General features: G+C 36.0%; 1 protein-coding gene across 4 annotated transcripts in view; it reads left to right on the top strand.

The window, feature by feature from the left end:
- Positions 1–12659, top strand: part of LOC117993316 (nuclear protein MDM1) — a 71384-nt gene that overhangs the window by 39562 nt on the left and 19163 nt on the right. For all 4 annotated transcript variants that reach the window (XM_069506707.1, XM_034981101.2, XM_069506709.1 and 1 more), the window contains 4 exons: positions 168–321; positions 6389–6500; positions 10420–10804; positions 12040–12170. In XM_069506707.1, the coding sequence (XP_069362808.1) occupies positions 168–321; positions 6389–6500; positions 10420–10804; positions 12040–12170 (782 nt within the window). The remainder of the gene's footprint in view (positions 1–167; positions 322–6388; positions 6501–10419; positions 10805–12039; positions 12171–12659) is intronic.

Consider the following 12659-nt stretch of genomic DNA (forward strand, 5'->3'; position numbering starts at 1 on the left):
ATTCTTCGTCTTTGCTAGCGATCTAATAGCAACCTGTATGATAGGTCTGGGTGCCAGTTATAATGGATGGTGGAGACAAAAACAGGGCAGTGGTGGAGACTGGAGAGCTAACAGCAATAATGTAATAATTTTCAGGTCATATTTTACACAGTTATAACTTGTTCCAGGCAACCACAGCACTCGGGGAGGTGCTGGCGGCGAAGGAACCAGAGGTGGTTGTTAGCACGGAGTACCGCAACCAGTTCGCGTGGCCCAAAGACGAGTCCGCGCCCAGGAAGAGTATCTCCATGGGCGCGCTCAAGAAAGCCGCCGTGGCTGAAGGTGAGATTAGTCCCAGGGTGTTGGACTTTGAATCTTATGCTAAATAAAGATAAAGTTCACTATCGCATCGTGAAACTGAAGGTGGTTGTTAGCACGGAGTACCGCGACCAGTTCGCGTGGCCCAAAAATGAGTCTGCGCCCAGGAAGAGTATCTCCATGGGCGCGCTCAAGAAGGCCGCCGTGGCTGAAGGTAGGTCCCTTCTTCCACAAGTTTCAGATGTAGGACTTTAAATCTTATACTAATAACTGTAAAGTTCACTTTCGCATCGTGGAACCGGAGGTGATGGTCTTTTCTTTCATGAGTTTCTGCCCCAGGGTGTAGGTAGAACTTTGATTACGTTCGTTCGTTTGGTTTATTGCTAAATAAGTCTCTATAATAAAATCTATATCTATACAACTTTAGGTTTAGTATGCGCGGGAATGCAATTACTTTTAAAGTGGCAAAATATTGGTCGAAATCGTTTAAATCCGCCTATATGATACCGTATACTTATATCACATACCCCTATGGGTTAAAGCCCACGATATTAAGTCAGACTTTACTTTCAGATCAAAAGGCAAATTTTACCTTCAGATCAAAAGCCAGACCTACTTACCTACCCACAAAAGTAATAAGAACGATGACCCTTATAAAATATTCAGCTAAAATCTATCTACCTACTGTTCGACAATGCCTACCCGATTCTATTTCCCGCCGTCACAAAAAGCCTGCGGCATTATGTCTTACAGAGCAACGTATTTGGGAACCTCGAAATACGAAATTCATTGAATTACTGAAAGTAAATCGATCGCAATTTTTCCTCTAAAAGGAACTTTTCTAGGCGAAATTGACGTTTTAAAGACCTTAAAGTTATGAAATGTTTCTATATTTCCGCGCTACACAGCCATTCTGATTCTTTTGTGCTAAAAATAAGCCAACCGTTGTCACCAGGATGCATAACTGGACCAGCTATGCTGCTAAAACTTTACATCATCATCATCAACCGGTAGACGTCCACTGCTGCAGGCCTAGCATGGGCCGGGAAATTTTCTCCCCGAGGAAAGGATAAAAATTTTATCCCCTCCGATAGTTATTTCCACTCTCCGAGCATGGGCACAGGGTTGGATATAATTATCCCCGGTGATAAGGCGGGGAAAGACTAGTCCTCGGTTAATGTCAAAGTGTTATTATTTTTTATCTGTGCTTTTGATTTTGCTCGTTTTCGTTACTCGTAACTCGTCTGTGGCTGCTTTTTATTTTAAAAGAGCTAGAAGCCGGAGCCGTAAAATAGTTTAAAAAACATTCACAGAAGATTATGCACGTAAGTATTGTTATTGTTTGTGTTTACCTAACCTAACTCCACTTTTGAATTATCCAAATTAAAAAATAATCGAATAGTAGAAATTCCTAGCTATCACAGTAAGTATCACAAAGACAATTTGTGTTAGTCAGTACACAAAATTGAAGTGATAATATATTGATATTGTTAGCGACAAAGAAATGCATAAATTGTTGTTTTATTTGCAGACATGGAAATATGTACTTGAAGAAGGGCACTGGCCACTCACTGACAAGTATGATGAGGCAGCTCGGGATGTAGGACCACCGGGAAATGTCTCAATAGTGCCGTCGGTCACATATATGAGCACATAAGTGTTCAATATTAATTATCACTGTTGGGCATAAATGCTCAACAGGAATTGGACCTGAAGACTCCATAATGGGCCAGCCAGAGAGATGCGTGTATTAATTTAGTTCTATTAAATGTGTGTCTTGTATAACAAACCCAAAATAACTTTAGGTACCTACCTATTGGAATAGGTAAGTTAGGTACACATCTTATCAACATAAAATATTTTCATTATTGTTTGAGATGATGATATAACTAACAGTTCAGCACACTCCACTGAGAAGAGTTCAATATCACTTAAAATTGGTTAAGCTGGTATGGTTTGAGCTATTAAACTAACCTAATTTCTTTATAAGCATGTCAAGCCAATGTTTTTTATCTTATGGCAGGAAATCTTTGAAGTGTCGGTGGTGGACTATGGTGAGACTGTCGTTTAACCCACTTTGTACACAGTGGGTACTTTATAAAACCAATAGCCCCGAGTGGTTTTCCTATAAATGCCAATAAATAAATAAAAAGTAAGTAGAGGATATGTACATTTTTGTAATTTGTAAATAGTTATGAATATAGGAAGTTATTCTATGGCAGTGTGGTTTGATTGAACATTAAACTTGTTACTTCCTTTTCTTAAGGATAATAGTGTACTTTTAGATCTGTTAAGTTAACATCAGAGATTTGTGTACATCCAAATAAGCATTGTTTTAATTGGTATTCCTAATATTATGCCTAAGAGTTTGTGTTTGTTACTCAATCACACAGAAAGAGTACTTAAAGCAAAATTATTTTTTGAAGAAACTTATTTTTTGTTATAGCAGCAATAGAAATAAGTACAAAATTTCAACTTTAACCTGTTACGTTTCAGGAGACAGACAGATGGAGAGCTGAGACTGTAATAGGGTCCCATTGGTACCCTACAGAACCCTAGTAGTAGTAGTAGATATAAGGATGGGTTTGCACAAGGTGGTTTTAGGTAATAGGTACTTAAAGAAATATATTTTAATGCAAATATGTATTTATTATTCCATCCCTTTTTCCCTTTTATTGTCGGGCAACAGTTAGCAGTCTGGTTTGATCCATAGATATGTGAGATTTCTTTATTTGTTACATTTTCTAGTCTGTCCTTTGGTTGTTCCATTGGAATTCTGAAATATACAATTTATACATTAATGATTTTCAATAATAATAAATTAAGAGTAAGTGGATATACTGAAATGGTCTATAAAGTATAATAGGCTAACATATTTACTCTTACAAAACACTTATGATGAACCATTATAATTTGTAAAGTGTTATTGTGTTTGTGTATCATTATATATTTAACTATGATATAGGTGTGTACTTTAATTTAAGAATTGTTTTGTTAAATTAGACTCCTGCCTATTTTGTTCAAATAAATGATTTTATTATAATGAGTCATTGTGTTATTTTATATTTCCAATAATCCATACTAATATTATAAATGCGAAAGTGTGTCTGCCTGTCTGTCTGATTTCACAGCCCAACAGGCTGTGAAAAGCTAGTCTAACCGATTTAGATGAAATTTAGTACCTACACAGTTAGCTTACATCCCGAGGATGGACACAGGCTACTTTTTATTCTGGAAAATCAAATAGTTCTCACAGGATTTTCAAAACCTAAATCCACACAGATGAAGTCGCGGGCAATAGTCATCCCATGACCTTGACTTGTATCTCACTGGTAACTACCATCTGCCAAGAGTCTTATAGATGTGAGGACGTAGAATAAATAGAGAATAGCCGCATGTAGGACCTATTTGTAGGTACCTACTACCTACCTAAGTAGGTAACCTAAATTAGGTACCTATTCGTTTGCACAAGATGGTTTTAGGTAATAGGTAAGTACTTACTTACTTTTATGAATCCATCCACCGAATTAATCGGCTTTAGTGCTTCATTAAGCTGCTCGCACAAGTACAGCACATAATATTTGTCCATCCGAAACAAGTGTTGGAACTCAGCGTCGGGAAATTCAAAGGGATTACTTCCATCACTAATTACGTGCTCATGTTATTTTCGTTCTAAATTCTCTATTTCAAAACAATAAAGAAAGCGCGAGACATGTTTTTTGATCTTTTAATAATTGAGTTAAAGTTCTATGAGCATTATACCCACCTCAAATCTCGAGGATAAAATTATCCCTCTCAAATGTCAAAAAAGGACAGTTTATCTTCTTTTATTTGGCCCCATGCTATAGACGGTGGATAAATAGTCCCCCGAGTCCCCGTGAAATGACAAACGGGGATAAACTTCTCCTCTCCCCTGTTGCCGTGCTCTGAGGGGTGGAGAAGTTAATGTTATCTCCTGTCCGGTGGATAAAATCGAGGGATATAATTTTTATCTTCGGCCCATGCTAGCCGTGCTGGACATAGGTCTCTTGTAGGGACTTCCAAACATGCCACGGTCTTGCGCCGCTTGAATCCAGCGGCCTCCCTGCGACTTGTCTGGTGTCGTTCGTCCACCTAGTGGGGGGTCTTCCAACACTGCGTCTTCCGATGCGAGGTCGCCATTCCAGCACCTTGGGACGAACTATGTGCCCTGCCCATTGCCACTTCAGCTTTGCGACCCGTTGAGCTATGTCGGTTACTCTAGTTCTCCTACGGATCTCCTCATTTGTGATCACGTAGAGAAACTCCAAGCATAGCTCTCTCTATCGCCCGCTGAGTGACTCTGATCTTTCTTATGAAGCCCATAGTTAGCGACCATGTTTCGGATCCATATGTCATCACTGGCAACACGCACTGTTCGAAGACTTTGGTCTTCAAGCACTGAGGAATTTTAGACAAGAAGACTTTACGGCTCTAAGTAAAGTAGCCTTTTCATGCGAGATCTAACGAAATTAATGTTTGTTGAAAAGAGAAAATAATGGCCATGTTTTCTGCTCGGATTGCGACTTGCAAGTTTATTTAAATCCTGGTTATACAAGCAAGATAATATTTTTGCTTCATTTTATAAAGCCTTTTCCTTTGAAAAGAATCTATTTGTTCTTCTTGACAGTTCACTGAATAAGAAACGATCATTTCCAGTCTTAGATCCGACATTCTGTAATTAGATTTTCTTAAGACCGTCTCTAACTTAATAAGTATTACCTATTTTATTATTTAATGTGAAAGTGTTTGTTTGTTGGTTTGTCCTTCAATCACGCCGCGTGCAACAGATCAATCAACGTTATTCAGGAACACTTCGACGTCGTCGTCGTCAACTAATAAAAAAAATTACATTACAAATTGATATTTTGTATAGGTATAGACGTATAGATAAAGACCTAGAAAGTGACATAGGCTACTTTTTATCCCGTAAAATCGGAGATTTTTAAAAACCTAAATCCACGCGGGCAAAGCCGCGGGCATCAGCTAGTTTTCGATAAACCTCAATTATTGAAATAGCATGCAAGAAGCAGTTAGTCACCAAAACTTTACTGTTTTCAACTAAGTCATTTGAATAACTCAGCCGAAACTTTGCGACTGCAAATTCTCACTTGTTTAGTTGTTTATAAACTTGAAGGAAGAGCGACGCCCGAATTTTGATAAAGTCAGAGATAGGAGTTACATAAATTACTTCAACTTTCAGGAAACTTTGGTCATAGCTACTTACAGATAAAGTAAACTTACATTTTCACATTAAAACCTATTTTTTAGGGTTTTACCTATTATAGTACCTACTGCGGTATCTCACTTATTATTATAAATTTTAATGTATGTTTGTTTGTTGGTTTGTCCTGGAATCACGGCGCTATAGAGCAACTTTTAAAACTTAAATCATCATGTATTAAGTACTAGCTGCTGCCCGCGACTTCGTCCGCGTGGAATAAGTTTTTGAAAATCCCGTGGAAACTCTTTGATTTTCCGGGATAAAAATTAGACTATTATCACTCTCCAGGTCTTTATCTATACCCATGCAAAAAATCACATCAATCCGTTGTACCGTTGCGACGTGATTGAAGGACAAACCAACAAACCAATAAACCAACAAAAAAACACACTTTCGCATTTACAATAAGGGTATAAGGGTACTAGAACATAATATTTTATTGTTTACCAAATATTACACCTATCGTAAATAACAATTTCAAAATGTTAAAGGACGTCGCGTCGTTTTCTTCAATATAATATTGTTAGATTTTAAATTCTGCACCACAGAAATGTGTGGCATTATCAGTTATTAATTCGGTTGACATACCTCGCCTAAAAAATCTAAAGTAGCTTATACATATTATAACACTATAATTATTTTATCTCTTCCACTAGAAATGAAATATAATATACATAATAGATATATATATATAATTTGCTAAACTACGTATATAATGTAACTTAAAATAATGGCACAGTCCCAGACACGTTTACTTGAAATTTAGGTATGCAAAATATTGATAGGGCATCAGCTAGTGTAATATAAAATTACCTAAAATTACTTAAAAATTTTATAATCTTTTTCCAGGGTCAGTAGAAGCTGAGCCCCTCATGAACCACGTGGATGGTGACCACGACGACGGTCCCAAAAAGTACATCGAAGACTATCTGTGGAACGGACAGAAGCCCGGTGTGCAAAGGTAGGCAAACGGTTATATGAAAATACTCGATGTAACCCTCTTTGGTTACAGGATGCTATTTATATTTCATACATGATTTTATTTTTTAACAAAAAATTTAAATAAGTAGATATGTGTATATAAAATTTAATTTTCGACATTACCGTTGTTAGTTAGTTAGTGAGACGGCTTGTGAGGCAGGGGGCAGGTTGCGGGAGGGTAATCGATGACGTAAAAATCAAGAAATTAACTGTAGTTGTCACTCTCACGCAACCTGCCCCCCCCCCCGATTGTGTAAGAAAAACGTATTCATCGTTATCGTAATCGTCAACAAATTATGCCCTTTGATTGGTTGATTCGCTGTTTACATGTTTTCACAGCCAATCAAAGGGCAGAATTTGTTGACGACTACAATAACGATGAAATCGTTATTCTTACACAATTGGGGGGCTGCTCTACGAGCCGTCCCAGTCAAGAAAAATATCTATAATTTACATATTATTGAGAAGCGTTTATGTATGCGTGGAAAACTTCTCGGTAGAGTAATTTACAAGTAAAAAAGTACACCATGATTGTCATACTATCTGAAAAGTCAAGCTTAGCTCAAAAAATTTTACCTTCAAACTTTTTGATCAAAGCTTTGTAGAAAATTCAGAAATAAAATAGTTATAGTTATTTTCATTTTTCTTTTAATGTTGATTAAATAAACCTTTTAACTTTTAATGTCCTAAGCAAACAAAGCATGTATGAAATATAAATAATTTATTGAACCTTTTACCACAATATTTAAAATTATATAAGCTCAGAGTCTATTTATAAATCCAAAAATTATAATATCATAAATAGGCTCTGAGTAAAAATTTTGCTTTAGCTTATACTCACGAACTCACTCGTGCTTTTCCATTTATATTTTTAAAAATTTATAGATTGTTTCGAATATTTTTTCAATTAACTATAATTTCTACATTTCTAATTCGCATGCCTTTATTATTATTCTTAATAAAACCAAAAGAAATAAATAAAGATAAGTATAGTTCACTTAAATGACAGATGTAAATTACAAAAACTACAGGAACAGTCTATAATTTTATACAAAAAAAAAAAACAAAAAAAGACCACTCATGTACCATCACGACGCTTTGCTTTTGCTAAAGCAGCTTTTTTGCAAATCACCATTTTGAGTATCCATAAAAAATAAAATGGATTTTTACAATTCAAAACACCCTGTATTTCATATAAAAACACTTGCCACACACACATAAAAACCACACTTTGAAAAATCCGTGAGATTCCGGACATTTTCTTACACACAAAAATATTTCAAGTAGGTACTTATAATAATATGTAGTATATTTCTATATTTTTTTGTATAAAAGATAATAAAAAATAATTTTTCAGGTGAAGAAAAAGTAATAAAATGCTAATTACTAACGACACTTGCTAACTGCTTTCAATATCTGTGTCTAGATTTTTTGTACTTTATCTATACACGCAGGAAACTTTTACTTACTATTTTTAACGACATTTTTATAAATCTATATTTTGTGACTGTATTATTCTAAAAATATATTATAACTATACAATTAGTTTTGTGACAGAAAAGTAAAGTAACCCTTCATAAAACTAGCTGATGCCCATTGGATTTAGGTTTTTTTAAAATCTTGTGGGAACTTTTATTATCCCGGGATAAAAGGGCTTGTATGTCCATTTCCAGGATGCTCTCTTAACTTGTATTGCTGTGTCAAACATCAAAATCTGTTCAAAGTAAAAGGTAACAGACCGACAAATACACTTTCCCAGTTAACGTAATATATATTTTAGTCAAGCAAGTTTAAATGAACTTTGCTATTTAAACTTACGTCCTATCATATACTTACATTATAGAAAAATCTGAGTACAGTAGGTACGCGGCAGAAAGTAATGTACATCGGCCATTAGAATGACATTTCGGCTTTGTAGAGCATTGTCTCTGTCACTCATACCTATATGACGTTTTGTCGCTCTCAACGACAGAGACAATGCTCTACAAATCCACAATCTCCTTCTAAAGGTCGATGCACATCACTTTCTGCCGCGTATTGTAAGGAAGTACTTATAAATAACGACTTGCACTTTAAAGCCCTTCTTACACCTTTGCCTATTGTTTTCACTCTGTGTTTACACGAATATTTCCTCTTATGCACCAATAGGCACCTACGTCTATAACAAAATTAAACCTCTAAAATATTTCAATTAGATCTTTCGATACAATGGCTGCTCCCAAAAAATGTTCTACAAATAAATACGTTTAACCAAAATTTAGGTTTCTTTAATACCAACTAATACACTGAAAGAAAGATTTTACTTTCGAGATTAGATTATGCAAAAATGAGAGTCAACTATCACATTCAAAAAATTTTTTGTTTGAAAAAGACAGTTTTATTTGCATAATATTTAGGAAATTCATTCAGACAATTTTGTACGAGCTACTTGTCTAGCTTAGCTTAAGTATATTTTTAATTGACTTCAAAAAAGGAGGAGGTTCTCAATTCGTCGGAATCTTTTTTTATTCTTAAAATAAAATCATTTAATAGCATAGGTATCAATCGTAGGTACTTAATGATCTCGTATAAAATGAAGCCAATTCTCTAACTACATGCAACTTAGTCTATTTTCTGAATTTTATGACGTATAAAATTTGCGAAGTTTATAGCCATTTGCGAGATAACCTTGATGCTAGACAGCAGACTTCGTTTGCGACACTGTGAGCCTATTCTAGTTCTAAGGTCAAGGTTCAAAACAATGTCATTTTTTCATACTATTCAACATTTACTTGCAAAAAAAACAAGTCAGTTTATTTTTATTTTCACTACCAACAATAATGATAGCTACATGAAAAAAATTCTATAAGTAAGGTTTAATACTTACTATAAAATAAAATCATCTACTCCTATAAACAAAAAGTGTATCTGTCTGTCTGTTACCTCTACCGGTTCATTTTTTTGACTGATTTTGACGAAATTTGGTACAAAGATAGCTTGCATCTCGGAGACACATAGTCTAAATACTTTTATCCCAAAAAATTATACTTACAATTCCTACGGAACTTTTAAAAGCTCAAATCCATGCAGATGAATTTGCGGGCTTCAACTAGTTTCAAATTAAAATGTTTAGACTATAGAAAAGTTACTGAGTCTAACTAAAGTTCTGAAATGAAAAAAACATGATTTTCTAATTTTTCTAGCTTCTTAATTAATAACTATGACGATAATATTATTTCTAAATTAAAAAATATATTAACTCAATGAGGTGTTAATACAGTCCCATATTTTTGAAATAAAACTTTGTCACCCTTTTTTGACTCGATATACAGGATGTATCGCGACTAGTTAGTTAATTGTTAAAAATTATCAATTTAAATCAAAGTGTAAATATTTTTGAAAATAATTGTAAGAAGATATTAAAAGAAGTAATTGAACGTGTAAAAGTTTCCTGCGTGTCTGTTCTGCCCTATCTGTTGCGAATTCCCGTGTTTGGGTGAAGCAGAACAAGTCTAAATTTCGTTTTTGGTATTTGCTTACATCTCAGTCTCCTCACGGTGGCGGTTCCTAGGCCGAGTAGAACTAGACAGACCATATTATATAATTATAATTAGTTCGGAATGTCATCTAATAGATTCTTTTTTAATATCGATGTGTCCTGCACTTTTGTCGATGTGAACGTTAATTCAAATTTTTGTTAGATTGTATGTCGTTGTATCACCTAACACTTCCGACACCGAGTCCGACGGCGCCGGCGCATCCTTCTAGACTCTTCCAGGACTAACATCCTAACACCATTGCGAGCTTAACAATTATTTGAGCATGAATCTTACTAACCTGGCTCGGCGCGAGCTCTTCCGTTTATTTGCCGCATCTCATAGTAACGGCCAGACGTCTGACTTGAAACTGGAATTTTGCAGAAAATCGACGTTCCGTAGTGCGCTATCGGCCCTCATATACAACGGGGAGGATCGTTCCAAAGATAATAGGAAACGTTACAAAAGCGAGTACAAAAAGAAATTTAGACCGTTCTCTCAATACGTGTACGAGGCGTCTAAAGGGACGTTTACGAAATGCAGGGGGAAAGGGAAAGCGATAGAGGAGGCGAGCGAGCGATTGGTGGGGGGTGCGGAGGGCGCGGGGGCGAGGGCCGGGGGCGACGGGGTAGATGGGGCGGGGCCGGCGGGCGCCGAGGACTCGGCCACGACGCTGCGCGCGGCCGGCCTGCAGCCGCTCGGCCTCGCGCAGGGCGACTCGTGGTACCGCGAGGTGCTGGACCTGCGCAAGCGCGCCGGCGAGTACAAGGTCTGCGCCACCTCTATACATACTTCATACTCACACTACACTCCTAGACTTGTAACCGATTTGAGGAAAGTTGGACATGTTTCTGATGGCCAAACCGGATTTGCCATGATATCGAAATCGTACCTACCTAACGTGAGTTTTGTAACGTCGAATTTGACACCCCTCCAGCAGTCAAAGGACCATGGGTGTTTTAGGCTAGCTGTCAACAGTTACCGTTCATAATAATAATTATAAGTGTGCATTCCAATTTAAAACTATGGCAGCTCAGTTCAAATCGAAGGAAAAAATGCTGAAACGATCTTTTTCTAAAGGTTTCCGAATTTTATCACATTCAGTTACTGGTAAAATGCATATAGAGCAAAAAAAAACATTTTTTTACGATTGAATACTGACAAAAATTTTAAAAAACTATATTGCTTTTATGCATTGAAAAAGGCTGAAAACTGTAGGTACTTGTTCAAAATTCAACTTCGCTCCCATAACAAGAAATAAAGCAGACACATAAAAACTTTTTCATTTAATTTGATAGCTTTATACAAACGTGCCTATGGTCCTTTAATATTTAATAATAACTGCAGATACGATTTTAATTTCATAGCGTATAAATTCAGACTAGAATAAACAACACGTCATGCAGAAAAATTTGACTATCGAAAAACTTATCCTACAGTCAATAATCTAAATCAGAACAACTCTTAAAGTTTTCTCAAATCTAGTCTCTTGTCAATTAAAATATCTTCAAAAAGATTACCAAGCTTAACAAAATGTATTCTATTTCCCCCCCTATTCTTTATATCCCAAAATTTTAATTTAGTATATTCAAACCATCATACATAGTGGCAATGTAGCATACTATACCACTTATCAAATATTAAAAAGGTTTATCTTATTAAAATCCAGGACGGTACCTATTGATGACTAGAACCCGGCCTGCAACCGTCGCGTAGAAACCGATTAGGGGTACCTATAAGACTGTTGAACTGCCATATACCTCTTTGAGGTTAGAGCGCTTTAATCTAAGACTACAGATGAGACCATTATCAAGCGCAAATTGTAACTGAATAAAAACGTAATAAAAAATAAAACAGTTGATGTTTTGAGCGAGACACCACCTCCAAAACCTTACTTAAGATTATTACAAAATTCATTTCTTTCATTTTCAATTGAATATTTGATAAGTGGTATATTCACGGTCAAGCTTCCATCATATTCAAAATTGGCATTATATCCGACAGTACCGCGGCTGGGGGACCGAACTAGCTCCAGAACACATCACCCAGCTTTACAATAAACAAATCGAACTCTGGTACCAAGTGTCCCGCCGGTCCTCGCTGTCTGCCCTTTCACTCGCTTCCACCAATCACAAGTAAGTGATGCACTAGATAATATTTTTTTAATCGGTAAATCCAGCACCGAGGGCCAAATTTATTTTTGGGAGCTTAGCTATCAAGTTATATTTCAGGGTCTTCCCAGATTTATCCATGTCTGAACTCAAAAGTAAGGATGAAAATGGAAATCGTCAATGATTATACATCTCAAGATCAAACAATGCTTTGCAGCTTAAAATCTCAATCAAACTACATCTACTCCATTTTCCGTAAGGTGCCAAAATAATCCAATTGATGTTTTTTGGTTGGATCTCTAAGCTGATTTGATAGATATAGAGCAAAAACCATCATCCTGAAGCTTAAACCATATAAGATGTGCTTCATTTAAGTACATAGTTAAACGCTAATCAGCTAAATGCCCAAATAGCTCATTGTACCTATGAAATGATGCATTATAGGATTCCTATCATCTGTACCAAATATTAAAGCAAAATAGCTTGAAAAATTTGGTTTAGTAGCTTCAAATT

The sequence above is a fragment of the Maniola hyperantus genome, chromosome 23 (assembly GCF_902806685.2).
Source record: "Maniola hyperantus chromosome 23, iAphHyp1.2, whole genome shotgun sequence".
NCBI classification, from domain to species: Eukaryota; Metazoa; Arthropoda; class Insecta; order Lepidoptera; family Nymphalidae; genus Maniola; species Maniola hyperantus.